Here is a 24,217-nt window from a genome sequence, read left to right as displayed (position 1 = left end):
AAGGCGCATCAGCGCCTCTTCAACCTCAGGAGGCTGAAGAAATTTGCTTTGTCCCTAAGACCCTCACAAATTCCTACAGTTGCACCATTAAGAGCATCCAGTTGGGCTGTGTTGCCTGGTATGACAATTGCACTGTCTGCAATTGCGGTCAGCCCAAAGCATCACAGGGGGCACACTGCCTGCCCCCCAGGACATTTACAGCACCCAATGTCACAGGAAGGCCAAGAAGATCAAGGACCTCAGCCACCTGAGCCACGGCCTGTTCACCACGCTACCATCTAGAAGGCTGAGACAGTACAGTTGCACCAGGCCATCAGACTGTTATATAGTCACCACTAGCCAGCCTCCTCCCAGTACCCTGCCTTGAACTTAGTCACTGTTACTAGCAAGCTACCACCCGGGACTCTACACTGCAAGTTAGAGACTGCTGTTCTATGTACAGTGCATTCGGAAAGTATTCAGACCCCTTGACGTTTTCCACATTTTGTTATGTTACAGCCTTGTTCTAAAATATATTAAATAAAAAGTTGTCTTCATCAATCTACACACAATACCACATAATGACAAAACAGTTTTTTTTTTTTATGTTTGCCAATTTATATATATACATTGGGGCAAAAAAGTATTTAGTCAGCCACCAATTGTGCAAGTTCTCCCACTTAAAAATATGAGAGGCCTGTAATTTTCATCATAGGCACACTTCAACTATGACAGACAAAATGAGAATACAAAATCCATATTAACAAGAATTTCAGCCGATATAAGACACTTATATCTACCGACATTTGTTGTTTCTCTAAAATCTGCGATCTTGATATAATGTGCTGCATGATTTACAACTGTCCGGTTGACGGAACGCCGATTCTTAAGAAGTTTAAATGGAAGAAGTTTGGATCGACCAAGACTCTTCCTAGAGCTGGCCGCCCTGCCAAACTGAGCAATCTGGGGAGAAGGGCCTTGGTCAGGGAGGTGACCAAGAATCCGATGGTCGCTCTGACAGAGCTCCAAAGTTCCTCTGTGGAGATGGGAGAACCTTCCAGAAGGACAACCATCTCTGCAGCACCCCACCAATCAGGCCTTTTTGGTAGTGGCCAGACGGAAGCCACTTCTCAGTAAAAGGCATATGACAGCCCGCTTGGAGTTTGCCAAAAGGCACCTAAAGGACTCAGACCATGAGAAACAAGAATCTCTGGTCTGATGAAACCATGATTTAGCTCTTTGGCCTGAATGCCAAGCATCACGCCTGGAGGAAACTTGGCACCATCCCTACGGTGGATCTGAATACTTTCCAATTTCACTGTACATATAGTCATTGAACACTGGTCACTTTAATAATGTTTACAGACCGTTTTACAGACTTCGTATGTATATACTGTACTCTAGTCAAGGCTCATCCTATATAACTGCTGCTGTATACATCTTTTCTTTTAATGTACTGTCCATACTGTCTATACACCATCATGTGTGTGTGTGTGTGTGTGTGTGTGTGTGTGTGTGTGTGTGTGTGTGTGTGTGTGTGTGTGTGTGCGTGTGCGTGTGCGTGTGCGTGTGCGTGTGCGTGTGTATATATATATATATTATTCTGTTCTCTGACATTGCTTGCTCTGATATTTTTTTATTTGGGGGATTTGTTTTGTATTGTTAGGTATTAGTGCACTGATGTAGCTAGAAACATAAGCATTTCGCTGCACCTGCAATAACATTGGCAAAATATGTGTACGAGACCAATAAAATGTTAAAATTGATTTGGATGATACTAGAGAGCATCAGATAATTTAAGAAGTAGATATTCTATTCCTCTCGACACATTTTACAGTAAGGTTAAGGGTTATCTTCGGGTAAAGAGATAGGAATTGGTTAAGTCTAGGGTAAAGGTCTGGATATGTAAGAGCATAGTTGTTGTGTAATGTTAGTCTTGTAGAAATACAGCTGTAATATGTCTAATCAGCATCACTACTCTGGACGGTTCTGACTTAGATTATGTGGACAAATACAAATACCTAGGTGTCTGGTTAGACTGTAAACTCTCCTTCCAAACTCACATTAAGCATCTCCAATCCAAAATTACAACTAGAATTGGCTTCCTATTTCGCAACAAAACATCGTTCACTCATGCTGCCAAACATACCCTCGTAAAACTGACTATCCTACCGATCCTCGACTTCAGGGATGTCATCTATAAAATAGCCTCCAACATTCTACTCAACAAATTGGATGCAGTCTATCACAGTCCCATCCATTTTGTCACCAAAGCCCCATATATTACCCACCACTGCGACCTGTATGCTCTCGTTGGCTGGCCTTCGCTTCATACTCGTCGCCAAATCCGCTGGCTCCAGGTCATCTACAAGTCTCTGCTAGGTAAAGCCCACCTTATCTCAGCTCACTGGTCACCATAGCAGCACCCACCCATAGCACGCACTCCAGCAGGTATATCTCACTGGTCACCCCCAAAGCCAATTCTTCCTTTGGCCGCCTTTCCTTCCAGTTCTCTGCTGCCAATGACTGGAACAAACTGCAAAAATCATTGAAGCTGGAGACCTATATCTCCCTCACTAGCTTTAAGCACCAGCTGCCAGAGCAGCTCACAGATTACTGCACCTGTACATAGCCCATCTGTAAACAGCCCATCCAACTACCTCATCCCCATACTGTATTTATTTATTTATCTTGCTCCTTTGCACCCCAGTATCTCTACTTGCACATTAATCTTCTGCACATCTACCATTCCAGTGTCTAATTGCTATATTGTAATTACTTCGCCACCATGGCCTATTTATTGCCTTACCTCCCTTATCTTACCTCATTTGCACTCACTGTATATAGATTTAGATTTTACTGTATTATTGACTGTATTATTGACTGTATTATTGACTGTATGTTTACTGTATGTTTGTTTATTCCATGTGCAACTCTGTGTTGTTGTATGTGTAGAACTGGTGTGCTTTATCTTGGCCAGGTCGCAATTGTAAATTAGAACTTGTTCTCAACTAGCCTACCTGGTTAAATACAGTCAGCAACACTGACTTCCCTATTCAGACATGTGCCTTGAAGTATGTTTTAAGTGAAGTGAAACTTCTAGCATCATGCAAAATGTTGTTTGTTTTTGCGAAGCCACTTTCTCTTTCCTTCCTCTCCTCCACTTATACTCTCAATGTCTTATGCCATAAAATGTCAATTCTGGTCTCTTTGTGGAATTTAGACCTACAATAGCTTTCAAATCGTTCCCCACAATATCCACCATAGTCAACCGTTCTGAGGATATTCTAATAACCTCCCCTCTATGTGTGTCAATCATTCAATGTCAATCATCTTTTCTTCTAATGAAAGATTTTGTCACTTTCATATTCTTTCTTCTTTAGAACCCACAAACCAAAATGGCTCTTAACCCCTCCGTCAGGACAGACTATCTATTTTGAGATATAAAACGTCAGCTGTGGTCACCATCACATCGCTGGGTTTTTTCAAGATTTTATGAACCCAATTTAACCAATGGAGGAGAAATCCATCTTTGGGTGGCAGGACGGCTGCAGCACTTTAGAGCCATGATCCATTTAACGCCTGAGCTCATCCATTCAAATTTAATTGAAGGAACCCTCCTCTTCTCCTCTCCTCCTCCCTTCCTTTCCTCCTCTTCTCCTCCCTTCCTTTCCTCCTCCTCACCATCGAGCAGAGAATAAGTTTGAGCAGGAGCACGGTATTATATTCACACAGCATCCTTGAGTCCTGATATCCCAATCTCACAGCACCAGTTGTTCTGTATATACACCAGAGAGAATCTCACAACATTAGGAACCATCTGTGTCCTTGGTTTATTCCGTTTGACATCAGTGCATGATCATGTGATTAATATATGCTGCGGAATGCAAGTGCAACACATGAAAACGGAAATGTAATAATCATGTGGAGTTTTACCGAAGTCGTTAACTCCTGCTCAGTTCTCCTGGTGTGAACAGAGCCGCATATATTGTATGGAGTTGCACCTAAGTTTCACCCCTGCTATGTTCCTCTGACGTGAATGCAGCAACTTTGAATCATATGGAGTTGCATTGCAGGTCTACAAGTTATTTAAGTCAGTTTTGCCATAACACCCAATATTTTGTGAGAAATTGACTATTGAGAGAAACTCAAATGTGTGTGTGATTGGATGGATTCACTATACACTGTCCAACAGGCAATGAAAACATAGGATACATTCCAAATACCACCCTATTCCGTACATAGTGCACTACTTTTGTGACATACCCGTAGTGGATGGATGATAACAGCAGAGCCACAGCCATACGTATCTACAGGATCATTTGAAGCAATGTGATGATGAGGATCAGACGAATCGATACAGGCAACCAACTGGATCTAGTGACTCCCTAGGCTCTACAGATAACATTCCCATGCAGTCCCACAGAGCTCAGATACATGCTTTCCCAGCAATAATTTAATCTCCCGGGTTTGAGGAGTTGAAATAAAGCCGTGGAAATTAGGTAGTGGATCAGATAACAGTAGCACACCAGACGTATGTTGTTGATAAACTCTGTCTTTCGGTCTGCCTCCCAAATGACACCCTATACCCTAGCCATATGGGTCCTGGTCAAAAGTAGTGCACTAAATAGGGAATAGGGTGCCATTTGGTTTGCATGTTCTGTTTCTGTAGGGCACGAAAACAGCCAGCGACTGTGGTACATTAGGCCTTGGTGGCCCTGTCACAATCATTGTAGCGTAATGTGTTTGTTCCATATTTGCCAATTCCATCCAAAAACCTTTGCATGTCACCTCAACTCCCTAAACCAACCCTCTGACTAGCTTTATCTTCTTCCCCTCGTTCCTCATCTCTTTCACTTTCTCTCTCTTTCACGTTCTTTCTTTCGCCCTCTCAGATACTCTCTTTCTTTCTGGCTCTCCCTTTCTGTCTCTCTCTCTCAATCTTAATTCCCTTTATTTCTTAATTTACTCTCACTCTTTCTCTCTACCACATCCCCCTCCTGCTCTCCCTATAGCCAAAGGCAATCTAGCGAGTGAGGAGTCCACGTATATTGAATACCAAACTACCTCATAACTTCCACCCAACAGCCCCCCAGAACCCAAGCACATCGCTGTCCCCACCTCTACAAACACATAAACAATATGAGCGGTCTGTACGCCTGCTGAATGCCAAGTACCTAGGGCTAAATGGAAGCATTTATTGCCCCTTTTAATTATCAAATACCAAGATGTCACTGACTCTGAAAAACATTTCCCAGTCAACAACCCTCTCCCTGGAACTATGTTGTAATTAAGTGGGAAGCGAAGTGATAGTGTAATCCTGCTCCACATTGGGGTTGTGTCCCAATTAAATGGCACTGTATGTGCATTTTCTTTTGACCAGGACCTCTGGGCCCTGGTCAGTAATAGTGGTCTATATAGGGAATAGGGTGCCATTTTGGATGCAGTATTGGTACTCCTTTCATGTTATGTGTATTTGGCAAAGAGTGTCACAGAAAAATGTGAGTAGGAGGAAGTTTATAATTATCTTGCTTGTTTGTTTAGTTGTTTGTTTCAAGGAGGCCCTGGTTGCTAAGCCTAATTTGCAGCAGTATGATTATGCTGTTTAATTGTGTAGAAAACCGTGTAGAGTGTTATTTCTACATTAGCCTAGAATTAAATGAGAAAATATACCACCGTGGTGACCCCAGAATAACAGAACGAAGTCATCCCTGGAGAACCAACGTCTACTGAATACCCTGTGCAAGTGACATTCTCCCACGTCATACTTTCGGGTCCTGTCCCCTAATCTTTTGAATGGGCTTGGCAATTATATCATCAAATTTGTGAAAACGTGGTCATTTAAGATATATCTGAAATTATATTAGTGTTCGTGGATCTGCTAGATGTCTTTTACGAAGTTCTTGCACTGAAGACCACGAAGGCCCATTGTCAAGCCTGCCCTGTAATACTCAGCTACATCCGCTATGGGCCGCGGGCAAAAGTAGTGCACCAAATAGAGAATACAGTGTCATTTAGAATGCAATCTAACTATTGTTATTCATATGGAAGTTAATGGAGTATTCTGTGTGTACTCACACTTATCCTCCTCCTCCTCTTCTTCTTCTCCTTCTCCTCCTCCTCCTCCTCTTCTCCTTCTCCTCTCCTCCTTGCCTCTCCTCCTCTCTCCTCATCTCCTCTAGGTGACTAACACCATGGGTAGCATGGAGAGTGGTCTGAAGCAGCACCTGGCGAGGCTGGATGAGATCTTCGCTACGCGGGGAGACTACGTACAGACCCTGCGCTTCATGCAGCAGATGGCTGACAACGTCATCAAACAGTTGTTGGGCCTGCCTGACTGGGACACGGCTAAAGTAGACCTGGCCGCTGTCGCAGACCAAACCGCATACATAGAGTACTACAGGTATAGACCTGAGTGTGTGTGTGCGTGCATGTTTGTGTGCGTGCGTTCGGGCTTGTGGGCGCGTGTAAGTGTTTGTGTGCGTGTGTGTGAGTTAATGAATGGCTACCTCTTATCGATAACCCATATCACCCTGTGCTCTGCATGTTCAGATAGTTTTTACAACGTTTGCACAACAATAATACGACCTTATTGAGTTCAGATGAAAACATAGACCAGCTGAGAGCCTTCACATTCAGTGAGTTATTACTCATGTATCCAATTCCCTGTGATGGTGTTCAGCTTGACTCTAAATTTGGCTGAGATGCACACAGTAAGAGTGATCACTGAAGAGACAACAGGCACCAGGCACATGGTCCTACAACCTGCTTATACTGTACCCTCTTGAATGCCAAGAGAAGAGAGGGGGGAAGAGATTGAGGAGAGAGGGAGACTGTGATATGAGAGACAGACAGAGAGCGAAAGAGGAGTGATGGAGAGAGAGAGAGAGAGAGAGAGAGAGAGGAGGAGAGCGAGAGAAGAAAGACAGAGAGAAACAGAAAGAGAGTGAGAGAGTGAGAAGGAAGGGAGAGAGTAATGAACATAAGATGGGGTAGGGTTGGGGGGACATAGCCATAGCTTTCAGAGGATGAAATATTAATGCGAATGGATTTGAGCTCATCCATTATTAAATCATCTGGACTGGATCTGTTCCTACATGGGCTAAAGCCAGAGACCACTGACCACAGTTACAGCACTGCTTCTATTCTGTTCTGACTGGAGCAGATGCCTTCAGATGAGGGCACAGAACACACATCGTCAGCAAAAAGTAAAGACATCAAGCACACAAATAGCCTACTCCATGTCTATTCATACACTGACACACATACACACACAGTCACACACGCGCTCACTCACATACAGCCTACACCATGTCCATTCCTAAACTGACCAGACCTCAGCAGAAAATAGTTGTATTTTCAACTGCTCAAGGTAGTCGAATAAAGAGAATCAACTAAAGGCAAGTATTTCCTTTGATATTCAAATACAGGTCTCAGAAAAACTATAATATTTGAAGGTATTTGAATATACGGTGCATTTGGAAAGTATTCAGACCCCTTGACTTTTTCTACATTTTGTTACGTTACAGCCTTATTCTGAGATGGATTCAACTGTTTTTTTCTCTCATCAATCTACACACAATACCCTATAATAAAAAGCCCAAAACGGGTTCATATAACTTTTTGGACTTTGGTTAAAAACAGAAAACAGAAATACCTTATGTAAATAAGTATTCAGACCCTTTACTCAGTACTTTGTTGAAGCACCTTTGGCAACAATTACAGCATCGAGTCTTCTTGGGTATGACGCTACAAGCTTGGCACACCTGTATTTGGGGAATTTCTCCCATTCTTCTCTGCAGATCCTCTCAAGCTCTGTCAGGTTGGATGGGGAGTGTCGCTGCACATCTATTTTCACATCTCTCATGTCCCGTCTCTGGCTGGGCCACTCAAGGGCATTCATAGACTTGTCCCAAAGCCAATCCTTCGTTATCCCCACAGCATGATGCTGCCACCACCATTCTTCACCATTCTTCACCGTAGGGATGGTGCCAGGTTTCCTCCAGACTTAACGCTTGGCATTCAGGCCAAATAGCTCAATTTTGGTTTCATCTGACCAGATAATCTTGTTTCTCATGGTCTGAGAGTCTTTAGGTGTCTTTTGGCAAACTCAAAGCAGGCTGTCATGTGCCTTTTCCGGAGGAGCGTACCCTTTCCCAGATCTGTACCTTGACACAATTCTGTCTCTGCATTCTACAGACAGTCCTTTGATCGCATGGCTTGGTCTTTGCTCTAACATGCACTGTCAACTGTGGGACCTTATATAGACAGATGTGTGCCTTTCCAAACCATGTCCAATCAATTGAATTTACCACCGAAGAACGTAAGTTATTTGAAAACAAAAAATCTAACTAACTGATTGGATTAGTTTAGAAAATGTATTTTATTGTATGTTATTTATCTTTGTGTTGCATAAGATTAATTAATTCATAAATCTATCAATATACATGCACAAACATAGATATTGAAACAAACAATTCTAAAAAATCAACCTGCAATAGAGCATGCTGGGAAATATGATAATGATGGGCGTGGTTTTGGTTCAAAGTGATGTGTATGAGTTTCAGGCCTGTGTATTAGGGTAATGCGAGGCCCTCAAAATGAAGCCTTATGAAATACATATGGTATTGTGTCAAATATATATTTTTTATATATAACATATTATTTACTTAGGATCTCACTTGGTGAAGTCCATAGGACACAAAAATGGATGAATGCAACAACCATGTCTCTGTCCTTAACAAATACAGTCATGGGTGGTACCTCTACAATTTACTCAAATAATGAATAATGCTTTACACTAAGCAGTGTTAATTTAACACTATTCTGGTGTCTATATGGGTCCACAGACTCAACACTTTCAGTGTTGATTTGTTTGTGTTTTAACACTGGAAAACTGGGCGCCTGTTCAGGAGAATAGAAATTTACAGCATGTTCAGAGAAATAGAAATGTATTGTGTAGATCAAATATGATCTACTGTCAGACAGATTGAAATATTATATGACGTTGTGTGTTGCGCTATTCATTATATTCCTATCTGCAACATGCAGTTCCAGATGCGTCCCCACCATTAGTTGAAGGTAGCAAATCCAATAGTTTCTGAAAAGTAATCACTTCCTGAGGTCTGTATTCAAATATAAAAAAAGTAGTTGCTTTCTCAGATCTGTATTCAAATATTTAAAAAAGTAGTTGCTTTTCTCAAATAGTTATCTCCAACGGCACTGTTTGTTCCACCAAAAATAGTGACTTTCTATGAAGCATATTTATATCCCAGGTCTGACACTGACATACACTCACACAAATATGTCCACATGTCCAACCAATCCTCCACTGACATACACAGAGACATCCAGTGTGATGTCTGACGGTATGCGTCCTATTGGGTTAACCAAAGGGTCCTAAGTGTCAGCCAGTCGTGTGTAAGCTAGGGACATGAGCCAGCCAGCTGACTCTCATTTGGGTTGCAACTTGGTTGGCTGCTCCCTCAGCTGAATCTGCACATTACTGTAACCATAGAAATAGAATTACTATAACAGTATTTTCGTTCAAGTCCATGTTCTCTGGTGGGTGGAACGGCGGCCATATTGAATGTACCCATAGGAATAGGCAATTAAGATAAGATAAGGAAGTTATATTTCTGTGACTGTAACACTGTCATTCTCTCTGTCGTCTAGGACCTAGGTGCCTCACCTACCTGCTGCTACTGATCCTAGATCTGTTACGCTGTTTCTCTGACTCACTGACAGACTGACTCTCTGTCATTCTCCCTCTGTCCTCTAGGTGGCTCACCTACCTGCTGCTACTGATCCTAGATCTGGTCATCTGTCTGGCGGCTTGCCTGGGCCTGGCCAAGCAGTCTCGCTGGCTGCTGACCACGTGAGTAGCCTACTGCTCCTATTTCTGTTCTGTTCAATTCTTTACTATATTGTTTGGTCTGTCGATGCACTTGATTGAATTGGCTGCTTGGAGATTTGCCATGCCCATTTCCAAGAAATATACGTTTGTGGTTGATTGAATTGACTTGGAGTCGTGCCATAACTGCCATTTCAAGAACCCCCCCACAGAATTTCAAGAGTGTTACTTGACCTGTTTTATGCGTCTTACATAACTTACATGAATTACAAATGCACTTGACTGAAATGGAAAAGGGAAGCCTTTTTTCTTCCTCACAGCCCGGTCTGGAATAGCTTGAATTATTTAGTTCTTCGTTTGTTGTGTGAAGCTGTTTCAAGCAGGGGTAGGGAAGCAGGAGAGCAACCAACTTTTTGAAGGGATATGTTGAAGCGAGAGAATTTCTATGAAATATAAAAAAATTACTAAATGTACATCTTCACACACATACAACCTCCCATCTCATCTCAGTATCTATAGTCATCAATAACGATTTCCACTATAAGTACTCCAGCTCCTGCTGTACTGTGAGAGGGATTCCACAGGGCATGTAATGCATCACTCTGTGCACACACAAACACACACACACACACACACACACACACACACACACACACACACACACACACACACACACACACACACACACACACACACACACACACACACACACACACACACAGCATATAGTAAGCATGTACTCATCCAGTCCCTCTGTGCTCCGTGCTCACCCAGGCGCATAGCTTCCTGTCTCTTTCAATCAGTCATTTGGGCTGAGAACCAGGCTTATATTATATCCTCAACCAACACCCCCTTAACACACACACTTCAGTGAGTCAGGCCTCCCAGGGGAGTTTCGATCCATTCCATTCCACTAGGCATTTTACACATTTGAGATTAATTACAGTTGTGGAGGCCTGCTTGTGGGGTTTGTGATGTGTGAACGGAGGTTCTTGTGGGCGTCAACCCCATTCTTGGTGCCCGGGAATAGAGAGAGGAGAACTTTAGGTAGCACACAGCACCTATGTTTGTGGGGCCTAGCTGTGCAGAATATCCCAAATGGCACCCTATTCCCTATATACGTGGTGCAAAAATGGGACAGGCATTTTAAATAATTTTACTATTCGAATAATATGTTTTCGTATGTCTGGATAGTCTAAAAACATGTTTTTTGTGATAATGTTTAAACTTGGACACCTGTTTGCTGCGCAGCCTGCCAGACTCAGAACAGACGGTGTGACTGGTGTGCAAAAGGGTAGAAAAACAAAAACAATTATGGGGTGAGGTAGGTAGTTGGTTGGATGGGCTATTTACAGATGGGCTGTGTACAGCTGCAGCGGTCGGTAAGCTGCTCTGACAGCTGACGCTTAAAGTTACTGAGGGAGATATAAGTCTCCAACTTCAGTGATTTTTGCAATTTGTTCCAGTCATTGGCAGCAGAGAACTGGAAGGAAAGGCGGCCGAAGAGGGTGTTGGCTTTGGGGATGACCAGTGAAATATACCTGCTGGAGCTCGTGCTACGGGTGGGTTTTGCTATGGTGACCAGTGAGCTGAGATAAGGCGGAGCTTTACCTAGTAAAGTCTTGTAGATGACCTGGAGCCAGTGGGTTTGGCAACGAATATGTAGCGAGGACCAGCCAACGAGAGCATACAGATCGCAGTGGTGGGGAGTATATGGGGCTTTGGTGACAAAACGGATGGCACTGTGATAGACTGCATCCAATTTGCTGAGTAGAGTGTTGGAGGCTATTTTGTAAATTACATTCATTTTGGATTGGAGATGCTTAACATGAGTCTGAAAGGAGAGTTTACAGTCTAGCCAGATACCTAGGTATTTATAGTTGTCGACATATTCTAAGTCAGAACCGTCCAGAGTAGTGATGCCAGTCGGGCAGGCGGGTTCGGGCAGCGATTTAAGAGCATGCATTTTGTTTTATTAGCATTTATGAGCAGTTGGAGGCCAATGAAGGAGTGTTGTATGGCATTGAAGCTTGTTTGGAGGTTTGTTAACACAGTGTCCAAAGAAGGGCCAGATGTATACAGAATGGTCGGCTGCGTTGAGGTGGATCAAGGAATCACCCGCAGCAAGAGCGACATCATTGATATAAACAGAAAAAAGAGTCGGCCCGAGAAGTGAATCCTTTGGCACCCCCATAGAGACTGTCAGAGGTCCGGACAACAGGCCCTCCAATTTGACACACTGAACTCTCACTGAGAAGTAGTTAGTGACCCAGGCGAGGCAGTCATTAGAGAAACCAAGGCTGTTGAGTCTGCCGATAAGAATACAGTGATTGACAGAGTCGAAAGCCCTGGCCAGGTTGATGAAGACGGCTGCACAGTACTGTCTTTTATCGATGGCAGTTATGATATCGTTTAGGACCTTGAGACCAGCTCGGAAACCGGATTGCATAGCGGAGAAGGTACTGTGAGATTCTAAATTGTCGATGATCTGTTTGTTCACTTGGCTTTCGAAGACTTTAGAAAGGCATAACAGGAAGGATATAGGTCTGTAACAGTTTGGGTCTAGAGTGCCTCGCCTTTGAAGAGGGGGATGACCATGGAACGAGTGCTGCAGGATGCAAATTTCAGTTTGAATCTGACTGTGTATATTGGTTCCTAACTTCCCTGAAAAGTTGCATATCGCGGGGACTATTCGATGCTATTGCAGTACGCCACAGGATGTTTTTGTGCTGGTCAAGGGCAGTCAAGTCTGGAGTGAACCAAGGGCTATATCTGTTCTTAGTTCAACATTTTTTGAATGGAGCATGCTTATTTAAGATGGTGAGGAAAGCACTTTTAAAGAACAACCAGGCATCCTCTACTGACGGGATGAGGTCAATATCCTTCCAGGATACCCGGGCTTTGAACCGCATCACAAGAGACATGCCAAACAGGAGATGTATAAAAATATATATATCATCAATGCAATTTCAATGTTTGAGTTGCTTTGTGTATCACCAATTTTGTAGTGATGGGAAAACGAAGCTTCCTGAAGCATTGAGCATTTCCAGCCAAATCTGTCGATAATAGGTTATTTACATGAGGCTTTGATCAACACATTGTACACCAGTGGCACCTGCTGGTCAAAATAATTTAGGGTTAGGGTTAGCCAAATTATTATAGATAACATCGCACACACCGTAGCGCGTGCACAGGGTAGCCTTTTTGTCTTCTACTGAAACCAATAGCAAACCAATCAGGTGGTTGTTCAGCAAAGTAAAACTTTGGATGTTATTGATCACTTGTGTCTGATAAAGTGATACAAGCATCTGCACACTGCTTCGAAGTAAACTGCTTAGCGGTTTTGATGCATGCTCCGGTATAAACCGTATCACGACACATTTTCTTGAGATGATTTTACTGCAACACTGCTCATTACATCCAAGTTTCTTAACATGGGAGTTTCAAAGAGCTGTCTGTCAAGGCGAGCTCATGAATATAGGCTCCCCACCCACTCAGCCTGTTTGTACCTTTTCATAGTTTTTGAGCATATCAATCCCCAGAAATATTATTGTGATGTTTCTGGCAATTTTTCATGGGAATCAGAATGACTGTTCAAGCCCTTTAAATATTCCCATTTTAATGATAATATATTCACTTGAAGTCTTTGGACTGAAACTGGATGTATGCCATGAGTATGTCTCAGTCACTAACAAATTCAGTCATGGTAACTCTACAATTCACTCGAAAGGAAAGGCATTCTGGGAAATATTCAAATTTACACTTAGCAGTGTGTTAATTCAACAATATTCAGTATCTATACAGGTCCACACTTTCAGTGTTAATTTAACACGAGGGAATTTGTTGTGTAGAACCAGCTCACCTGCTTTTCTCTATGATTTGACTATTAGATGTTTTTAAAATAGTTTAACCATGTTAAAATGAGAGTTCAGTTCACGTAACAGGGTTTACCTTAAAATGAGGGACAGACGTAAATGAATCACTAATCACATGACATAAATAATAATCTTCAGAAATGACTGTGTCAAAGCAGCAAAATAACTTGGGGGATTAAGGGGATTAAGAATTTTGGGGATTAAGTGGGGCACACGTCATAAAACCTAGATTTAAAAGTTTGTTGTTTTAGTACATTAAGAATTTCAAATGTCATGGTATATCCTTGTGTGTAGCAATGTCACATATGTAATTTGATTTAATTGAGACAAATCCATTTGATTGTTAAAATGGGCCTATGATTTCCTTTAAAAAAAATGTGTACTCTTGCAAGTATTCTAATACTGACGTCCGTTCAGATATTTGAATATTCAAATAACCGTGCCTGCCCATCCCTATGCACTATATAGAGAATAGGGTACCATTAGGACACAACCCAGAGCTGCCCTCTCTCTGTGTTGGTGTGTGTGTGCATCAGGCTTTATGTTTATGTCTTGTTGTTTATGTATCTGTCTATGCATGTAATGTACCACCCAGGCTTCATCTGCCACTGCCCCAGTCCCTGCTCCTTCTCATAGATCAGTGATCTGACTGCCTGAGCACAAAAGCCAATGGTAGCTTGCTTGATTTGAAGCTGACTTGGCGGCCCGGGATTGTGTGGCCTGGCCTTCCGTGGTGTAGTGTTGTGTGTTCAATAAAGGCACGCTGGGTTATTATTCCTGCCGACTGGGTCACCCAGAGCACACACACACACACTCTGTCTCTCGCTCACTTTAATTGAGGTCTCCATGGCCCAGTGGACCCACATAACCACTCATTAAGCACTTACAGTACAGTAGGGCAGAGCGGGCACCTATCCTTCCACACCACTGACTTCAACCACCCACCGTAGTTCCCAGAGGTCATACGCACACACAGCCTGTGTAGCCCCCCAGAGCCCACACGTGTGCAAACGCACACACACACAAATCAGAGAACACACACCGCTGTTATGCTCTTGAGGAAGACCCTTGATTATGGATTTTATTGCACATACAGTATATTCAACTTTTCTCATGGGCTATACAGTAAATGGCTGTCAAAGCTGCATATTCTCAACTCACAAATAAGACTACTACTGTTAATAATGAACTCCTTCTTTATCATTCTGACTGTGCTCACAAACTGTCCTGACAGACAACGACCCTGGCTTCTCTTCTCACACGTCAATGCAAACACAGGAAGCGAGAGGACGGGTGTGTGAAGGGCCGTACAGCTGTGGGAACTCACAATGCCAATTATGCTGCCAGTTGTGGATTGGATTAGTAGGAGAGCTGTGCTGTGTTATGACCTGAATGATGCACACCACACACACACACAGACACACACATACACACACACACACAGACACACACGTACACAGACAGACACACACGTACACAGACACACACATACACACGTACACAGACACACACACTCACACACACGGCTCAGAGAGACAAATAGGCTCATTGTATTCCTATCCACTTACTGCACACATTCATATTGCATGTGATGAGAGAGGTGGCTGGACAACTCAACACTAGTCCATTTCATTTTCTTGGAAATATTGTGGTAATTTATGATTGGACCCAAAGAGTATTGATCTCCTTGCATGCATATGTAGATGATGTGAAATAGCTTGCTAGCTAGCGGTGCATGCTAGCAGTGTTCAATTGGTGATGTCACTCACTCGAAAGCAATGCATGTCTGTCCATGGGGGTATGGTTAGAAGAGAGTAGGGAGGATGAATGTTCCATTGCCTGCATCATGTACTCGTAAAGAGGCTGTTATCGACTGGAGGACAACAGAGATGACACACCCTGACATCTCTCCTCCTGTTCATACACTGTTCACTACAGAGCATTCTCAGTCTCCAGAGAGAGGCATTTGACCTTTTTGTTGTATGACTGACTAGGCAGAGTGACATCATCATCTTTGATTATCACATCCTTGATGAGTTATAGTTATTCTAGTGTGTTATTAACAGTGTTATAATACCCACAATTCTGTCTCTCTGTGTGTCCCTGCAGGATGATGGTGTTTGGGGTGCTGACGTTGATCCTGAGCTGGGCGTCTCTGGGAGTTGACCTTGCCACAGCTGTGGTGAGTGACTGTGACTCCAAGGCCTGTGTCCCAAATGGAACCGTATAAAGTGCATTCGGAAAGTATTCAGACCCCTTCACTTTTTCCACATTTTGTCATCAAATTAATTTATGAAGCCCTTTTTACATTAGCTGATGTCACAAAGTGCTATACAGAAACCCAGCCTAAAACCCCAAACAATGCAGATGTAGAAGAAAGTTGACTAGGAACACCTCCCTAGAAATGCAGGAACCAAGGAAGAAACCTAGAGAGGAACCAGGCTCTGAGGGGTGGCCAGTCCTCTTCTGGCTGTGCCGGGTTGAGATTATAACAGTACATGGCCAAAATTCAAATGTTCATAGATGACCAGCAGGGTCAAATAATAATAATCACAGTGGTTGTAGACTGTGCAACAGGTCAGCACCTCATGAGTAAATGTCGGTTGGCTTTTCATAGCCGAGCATTCAGAGTTAGAAACAGCAGGTGCTGTAGAGAGAGAGAGAGAGAGAGAGAGAGTGGAAAACAGCAGGTCCGGGACAAGGTGAAAAGGTCAGGATTTCATAGCCGGAGGCAGAACAGTTGAAACTGGAGCAGGAGCACGACCAGGTGGACTGGGGACAGCAAGTAGTCATCAGGCCAGGTAGTAGTGAGGCATGGTCCCAGGGCTCAGGTCCTCCGGGAGGGGAGGGAGAGAGAGAGAATTAGAGGGAGTATACTTATATTCACACAGGACACCGGATAAGACAGGAGAAATACTCCAGATATAATAGACTGTACCCTAGCCCCTCAACACAAACTATTGCAGCATAAATAATGGAGGCTGAGACAGGAGGGGTCGGGAGACACTGTGGCCCTGTCCGACGATACCCCCGGACAGGGCCAACCAGGAAAAATATAACTTTGCCAAAGCACAGCCCCACACCACAAGAGGGATATCTTCAACCACCAAAGTAGTACCCTGAGACAAGGCTGAGTATAGCCCAAGAAGATCTACCCCATGGCTGAGTGGCCTGCTCTAGGAAGAAACTTGGTGGTTCCAAACTTCTTCCATTTAAGAATAATAGAGGCCGCTGTGTTCTTGGGGACCTTCAATGCTGCAGACATTTTTTGGTACCCTTCCCCCAGATCTGTGCCTCGACACAATCCTGTCTCGGAACTCATGACTTGGTTTTTCCTCTGACATACATGTACACTGTCAAATATGGGACCTTATATAGACAGGTTTCCAATTAATTGAATTTAACACAGGTGGACTCCAATCAAGTTGTAGAAACATCTCAAGGAAGAACAATGGAAACAGGATGCACTTGAGCTCAATTTCGAGTCTCATATCAAAGGGTCGGAATACTTATGTAAATAAGGTATTTCTGTTTTAAAAAATGTCTAAAAACCTGTTGTTGCTTTGTCATTATGGGGTATTGTGTGTAGATTGATTAGGACATTTTTGTATTTAATCCATTTTAGAATAAGGCTGTAACGAAACAAAACGTGGATAAGGTCAAGGGGACTGACTACTTTACTTTTACCAGTCAAAAGTTTGGATACAACTACTCATTCAAGAGTTTATCTTTATTTTTACTGTAACACATATGGAATCATGTAGTAACCAAAATAGTGTTAAACAAATCAAAATAGATTTTAGATTTTAGATTCTTCAAAGTAGCCACCCTTTGCCTTGATGACAGCTTTGCACACTCTTGGCATTCTCTCAACCAGCTTCATGAGGAATTGCTTTTCCAACAGTCTTGAAGGAGTTCCCATATATGCTGAGCACTTGTTGGTGGTCCACCTCATCCCAAACCATCTCAGTTGGGTTGAGGTCAGGTGATTGTGCAGGCAAGGTCAGCTGATGCAGCACTCCATTACTCTGCTTGGTCAAATTGCCCTTACACGGACAGATTTCCACCGGTCTAATGTCTATTGCTTGTGTTTCTTGGCCCTAGCAAGTCTCTTCTTATTATTGGTGTCCTTTAGTAGTGGTTTCTTTGCAGCAATTTGACCATGAAGGCCTGATTCACGCAGTCTCCTCTGAACAGTTGATGTTGAGATGTGTCTGTTACTTGAACTCTGTGAAGCATGTATTTGGGCTACAATCTGAGGGGCAGTAAACTCTAATGAACTTATCCTCTGCAGCAAAGGTAACTCTGGTTCTTCCTTTCCTGGGGTGTTTTTTGTTTTTTGCGACTGCACTTGAAGGATCTTTTAAACTCTCTGGGATATGTGGGATGGTAGTGTCCCACCTCGCCAACAGCCAGTGAAAGTGCAGGGCGCCAAATTCAAAACAACAAAAATCTCATAATTAAAATTCCTCAAGCATTCAAGTATTTTACACCATTTTAAAGATAAAACTATTGTTAATCCAGCCACAGTGTCTGATTTCAAAAAGGCATTACAGCGAAAACACCACAAAAGATTATGTTAGATCACCACCAAGTCACAGAAAAACACAGCTATTTTTCACAAAAAGCACAAATAGAGATAAAATTTATCACTAACCTTTGATGATCTTCATCAGATGACACTCATAGGACTTCATGTTACACAATACATGTATGTTTTGTTCGATAAAGTGCATATTTATATTTTAAAAAATCTAATTTTACATTGGCGCGTTACATTCAGTAGTTCTAAAACATGCAGTGATTTTGCAGAGAGCCACATCAATTTACAGAAATACTCATCATAAATGTTGATGAAAAAACAAGTGTTATACATGGAATTAGAGATATACTTCTCCTTAATGCAACCGCTGTGTCAGATTTCAAAAACAGCAAACCATGCAATAATCTGAATACAGCGTTCAGACAACAAAGCATATTTGTAATGTTTTTTTTCAAGACCTCTGCAATCTGCCCTGTCATGCTGTCAATTAACTTCTGGGCCACATTCTGACTGATGGCAGCCCATTATTGCATAATCAATGCTTGGAGTTTGTCAGAATGTGTGTTTTTTTTATTTGTCCACCCGCCTCTTGAGGATTGACCACAAGTTCTCAATGGGATTAAGGTCTGGGGAGTTTCCTGGCCATGGACTCAAAATATCTATGTTTTGTTCCCCGAGCCACTTAGTTATCACTTTTGCCTTATGGCAAGGTGCTCCATCATGCTGGAAAAGGCATTGTTCGTCACCAAACTGTTCCTGGATGGTTGGGAGAACCATGGCATATGGTTTACATCGTTTTCATGCTCATCAAACCATTCAGAGAGCATTCATGCCTTTTGGATGAGGTCATTTTCATCCTATGGGGGCATAGCCATGGTAGCCAAAATAATGGCCTGCCCAGCATTTTTAAACATGACTCTAAGCAGGAACCACACCTGTATGGAAGCACCCGCTTTCAATATACTTTGTCTCCCTCATTTACTCAAGTGGTTTCATTATTTTGGCAGTTATGATATGATAATGGGCCTACATATACAGCAGTCTTCACTCTGTCCAGCTTGTTAACAGTCATCGAAAAATATCTATGTATAGAGGACCATTCTTTGCCCCTATGGGCCCTGATCAAAAGTTGTGCACTATGTAGGGAATAGCGTGCAATTTCTGAAACAACTCAGGACCATGTCCATATCCAACTGTTACTGCTACTGTGCTAATCAATTCTTACCATGGCTGACAGCTAAGACGAATTGCTTTGGGGCCATGATTGTTCACACTCACTTTGAAAGTGTGTCTGTCTTTGTGTGCCTGTGCGAGTCTGAGAGAAATCACATTAAATAGCTTTCCGTCAGAAATCCTTAGGGATATGCCTTCATATATGCTCTGAATACATAACCACAACGTGTTCACATAAAGCCATAATGCATTTACATAGACAAGTACTACTGCTGTCTAAAAAAAGTGTCATTGGATGCCTGTGTCTTGGATCAGATTAAACCAGGTATGAAAAGATATTGAGGAGAAAGAGTTAGAGGGAGAAAAGGGCAGCAGGAAAAGGAGGAGAAACCAGGTTAAATTTAGTTACCAGAGGTTTGAAATCTGAAGGTTATTGGTGCCTACCCTTGTTTCATCCTTCATCCTCCTGGGAACTAGTCCCTCTCTCTCCTGAAGGTTTTGATCATCACTACCTATCAGCTGTGAATTAACTTAATATAACTCAACCCCATAACTACTACTAAACAGCTGTTACAGTAACCAGTAAACCAGATCATGAGTCATCATTTATAAAACCAACTGGTCAATGATGTTATGTCAGGGATGATGTGATGAATGATGGTCCTATTCAGGTCATGAAATTCCATCACATCTCTAATGAGAGCGATTACTCATATGACTGTATCTCTGTTTATATCCTGGAGAATCTGAGTGCATGTGAATTTCTGGTTTGAATACAGGAAGATGAATAGATGCTGCTGTGTTTGAGTCACCACATGCCTAAGGCTCGTCGTGTTCCCTTTCTCTTTAGTTTGTTTGTTGTTGTTCCCCCCAGATTTGACTTGGGGCTGTGGATCATGCAAAATGCATAGTGCATAAGGCAAAGGGCTAGTTGCTGAACGCAGGCTACAATCGAACTGAAAGATTCCAAGTCAATATTGCATGTTTTATTTTAGGCTGTAGTTTAGGTTGAGACTTCAAGGCTGGGTTTGATCATACATGCACGTACGCACACATACGCACACGCACACACACATCTCATTTAACTGGGCCACACCATGCAGCCAGGCCTGGATACAGCAGCTCATAGCTTTCTATGAGATCTACAGTACCTACTCTGCTTCCTCTCAATGAGGTGTTAATATATATAATTTATAATTATTATAAATATTATTATATTTTTTTCTAAATTTAACTAAACAAGTCAGTTTAGAACAAATTCTTATTTTCAATGACGGCCTACCCCGGCCAAACACTAACCCGGACAGTGCTGGCCCAAATATGCGCCGACCTATGGGACTCCAGGAGTTAAGGACCAAAAGGCTCCTTAACAGCTTCTACCCCCAAGCCATAAGACTGCTGAACAATTACTCAAATGGCCACCAGACTATTACATTGACCAAAACCATATGTTTTTTATTTTTTATTGTTGAATCATCATCTTTAAAATGAACAAGATAAAACAAACATTCAGATAGGATGATGGGGACAATTTCAGTGAAAAACATAAGATGGCAACAGTACTTGTGCAAAGTGAGTGTGCTACATGACATGTATCATGAAGTCACCCAGGTGTCCCACACAAGTACCCCAAATGTACCCAAGTGGCCAAATTGGGGAATGGAATGGAATAACTATATACAAAATACCAAAATGGTATTCTAACACTCCCCCCCCCAAAAAAAATGGAGAAAAAACATGAAAAAAAATATACATTTACAAAATAACACTTTCATTATCTGGAAGACCCTCAGTCCTCTACACAATATTGTGCTGCTGATGCCAGGTGCCATAACAGGCTCTTTCGTCTGTAAAGCAGAGGGTCACCAAGCATGTGGTGCAGGTGATGGGGGACTACATTTTGCAAAGAACACAGCGAAGCCTCCATGCTGTGCCCTTTTGGCCCTGAGGCACATCCATGCCTGCAGAAATACATTTGGGCAGATGAACACCACTTGTGGCAGGAGCTGGATGATCCAGCTTCAGTGGGGGATGGACACCTTGGCACTGGGGGCTCCCATTCGGAGTCAGTGTAATGTTCAGTTAGAATAGTTTCACATATGAGCCCTGTATCAACAGGTATAATAAACAGATATATATAGAGTACAGGGAACATAAGGTTGAATATATTATTATAGACCTGCTAGATCTACTGTCTCATTTATATTATGACATTTCAGCTAGATCTACTGTCTTTATTATATTATGACAGACCAGCTAGATCTACTGTCTATATTATATTATGACAGACCAGCTAGATCTACTGTCTTTATTATATTACAACAGACCAGCTGTATCTACTGTCTCCATTTCACTTTGGACATTGTTGTGGGCCTGCCCTCCCCTCAACAGTCTCAAATAGACTATTTCATGTGGGGGTGATTGGGGTGGCAGACACACACATCTCACATTTCATTACATTACATTTTTATATATTGCTACTAAAAAATTTTTTTATCACAAATAATATTTTATATTATTAATTTCAAACAACGGCATTAGCATGAGAAGAACTTACCAGTCCAAAACGATGTCCTCTCCGTTCAAAAAATATTCCTCCATTTAGGAATCGCTAAATTAATCGTCCTCCAACAATCTCTGTCTCTCTTTCCCGATCAATTTCTTCTAAAATTGTGTGTACATCTGTATATCTAGACTTAGATTTAGCTTTCTCTGACTTAGTCGCCATACTGATCAGTGGTCATTGGGTTAAAATACAGTCAATCAATGAAACAGCGGTCATATCATTGGTGCACAATGATGTCATTACTTGTTGGTTTCTTTCAGTCAATACGTCCTGCGAAATGACCCATCACATTTGGTTGTGTTACAAACAAAGCAGTTGATTGCAATGAAACCAAACATGACTGGAAAAGTCACGTTTAGTGTGTGTATTTCCATCGAATGCGTCGTTGAAAATGGAATGAGTCGGAATTCACGACACACGCGGTTCACAAAATGTTTCGTGTTAGGCTATAAAAATGGATTTTATCAAACAAAAGACCATTCATTGTGTAACAATGAGCATTGGGATTGCAAACAGAGGAAGATCGTCAAAGGTAAACAATTAATTTTATTGCAGTTTGTGATTTTGTTACGCCTGTGCTCGTTGAAATAGTAGTTTTTTATGGGGCACTATCCTCAGATAATCGCATTGTATTCTTTCACAGTAAATCATTTTTTCAATCTGACAACGCAGTTGGATTAGCAAGATTCCTGGCTTTCGAAACATATGAGACACTTGTATTTTCATGAATGTTTAATATGACTATTTATGTAGCAATCACCGTATGTTGTCGAATTTCATCCCGCTAAGAGAGGTTAAGGGCTTGTAAGTAAGCATTTCACGGTAAAGTCTACACTTGTTGTATTCGGCGCATGTGACAAATAAAGTTTGATTTGATTACGGATTACACACGCATGCGCACACGCTCCCAGGCACAGAGAAGGATTATATAGTAGATACTATATCATTCACAAATCTAGGATCAGGCCCCCCTTGACCATGTAATCATGGATACCCCCTCCCTTGGAATGGAAGAATGGAATGAATCTATCTGATCATCTTGGAACAAACAATGTGAAGAGAATGGTGTAGAATCAGGAAGTGGCACACCATAGAGCACCCCTGTGATTTGTTCCAAACATAAGCATCCTGACCTCAGTTTGCCTCTAAGCAACCCAGGCTTGTTTTTATAGGCCCAAAAAATGTGTGTGTGTGTGTGTGTGGATGTGTTTAACTATTCTTGTGGGGACCAGAAGTCCCCACAAGAATAGTAAACAAACAAAAAGTTGACCAAGTCACCACAAGGTCAAATGCTATTTCTAGGTGGTTTAGGATTACGGTTAGAATTAGTGTTAGGGTTAGAATGACGTTAAGGGTCACTGTTAGGAGCTAGGGTTAGTTTAAGGGTTAGGATTAGGTTTTTGGTTTAAGGTTAGGGTTTAGGTTAGGGGTTAGAGAAAATTGGATTCTGAATGGGACTGAATTGTGTATCCCCACAAGGTTAGCTGTACACGACTGTGTGTGTATGTGTTGCTGCTGCAGTTGTTGTGATGTTGTGACACTAATGAAGGGAGGGAAACTCCTGCCATCTGAAGTAAAAGAACACCGTGGCACATAATACATTAATGCATAACGAATTCCTTCACAAGAATAATTATAGACGGAGAAGAGCGCCGGTATGAAGCACACACACACACACTCTATAGGCTTTATGGAACAATATACTCACAAACAGTTGGATTTGGAGAAGAGGCAAAATAGGCAGCTTTTCATCTGTGGTATATAGAGGCTCATTAGTTGAACCCCGAGAGACCTGTACGTATTCCTATTAAACACAGGAGGGGGTGTGTTTGATAGACTACTTTGACACTAGTTTTGTGGTTTTTAAAAATGTCCTTTCTTCTTGTGTTCAGGGCACCAGTGACTTCTGTGTGATCCCAGACAAGTTCATCATGAACCAGACCAAAGACCTGATCAGTTCTGGTGAGTTAAAGACAAGCTATGCTTTTGATGTCAATTTAATGAACCTGTAATTACAAGGTGTTTATACCCACCCCTGGCTGTAATCACATTATACTTAAAAGAGATCAATGTTATTGCCGAGTCTTTCTGACTTGTTGGTGTCTCCCTGTTCTCTACAGATATAGTGCATTACTACCTGTACTGCAGCCAGACCCTCCCCAACCCATTCCAGCAGGTAATACTCATCACCAGCAGCACCGGGTCAATGATACCTGCTTTGACCTTTC

At 42.2% G+C, this 24,217-nt stretch overlaps 1 protein-coding gene across 4 annotated transcripts in view; it reads left to right on the top strand.

The window, feature by feature from the left end:
• The window catches only part of ttyh2 (tweety family member 2), a 104,031-nt gene that overhangs the window by 64,342 nt on the left and 15,472 nt on the right, over positions 1–24,217 (top strand). For all 4 annotated transcript variants that reach the window (XM_031804789.1, XM_020461114.2, XM_031804790.1 and 1 more), the window contains 5 exons: positions 6,162–6,382; positions 9,761–9,856; positions 15,817–15,889; positions 23,882–23,951; positions 24,110–24,165. In XM_031804789.1, the coding sequence (XP_031660649.1) occupies positions 6,162–6,382; positions 9,761–9,856; positions 15,817–15,889; positions 23,882–23,951; positions 24,110–24,165 (516 nt within the window). The remainder of the gene's footprint in view (positions 1–6,161; positions 6,383–9,760; positions 9,857–15,816; positions 15,890–23,881; positions 23,952–24,109; positions 24,166–24,217) is intronic.

This window comes from Oncorhynchus kisutch, linkage group LG25 (assembly GCF_002021735.2).
Source record: "Oncorhynchus kisutch isolate 150728-3 linkage group LG25, Okis_V2, whole genome shotgun sequence".
Classification (NCBI taxonomy): Eukaryota; Metazoa; Chordata; class Actinopteri; order Salmoniformes; family Salmonidae; genus Oncorhynchus; species Oncorhynchus kisutch.
The sequence above is the reverse complement of the archived record's forward strand: the minus strand, read 5'-3'. Positions and strand labels throughout refer to the sequence as shown.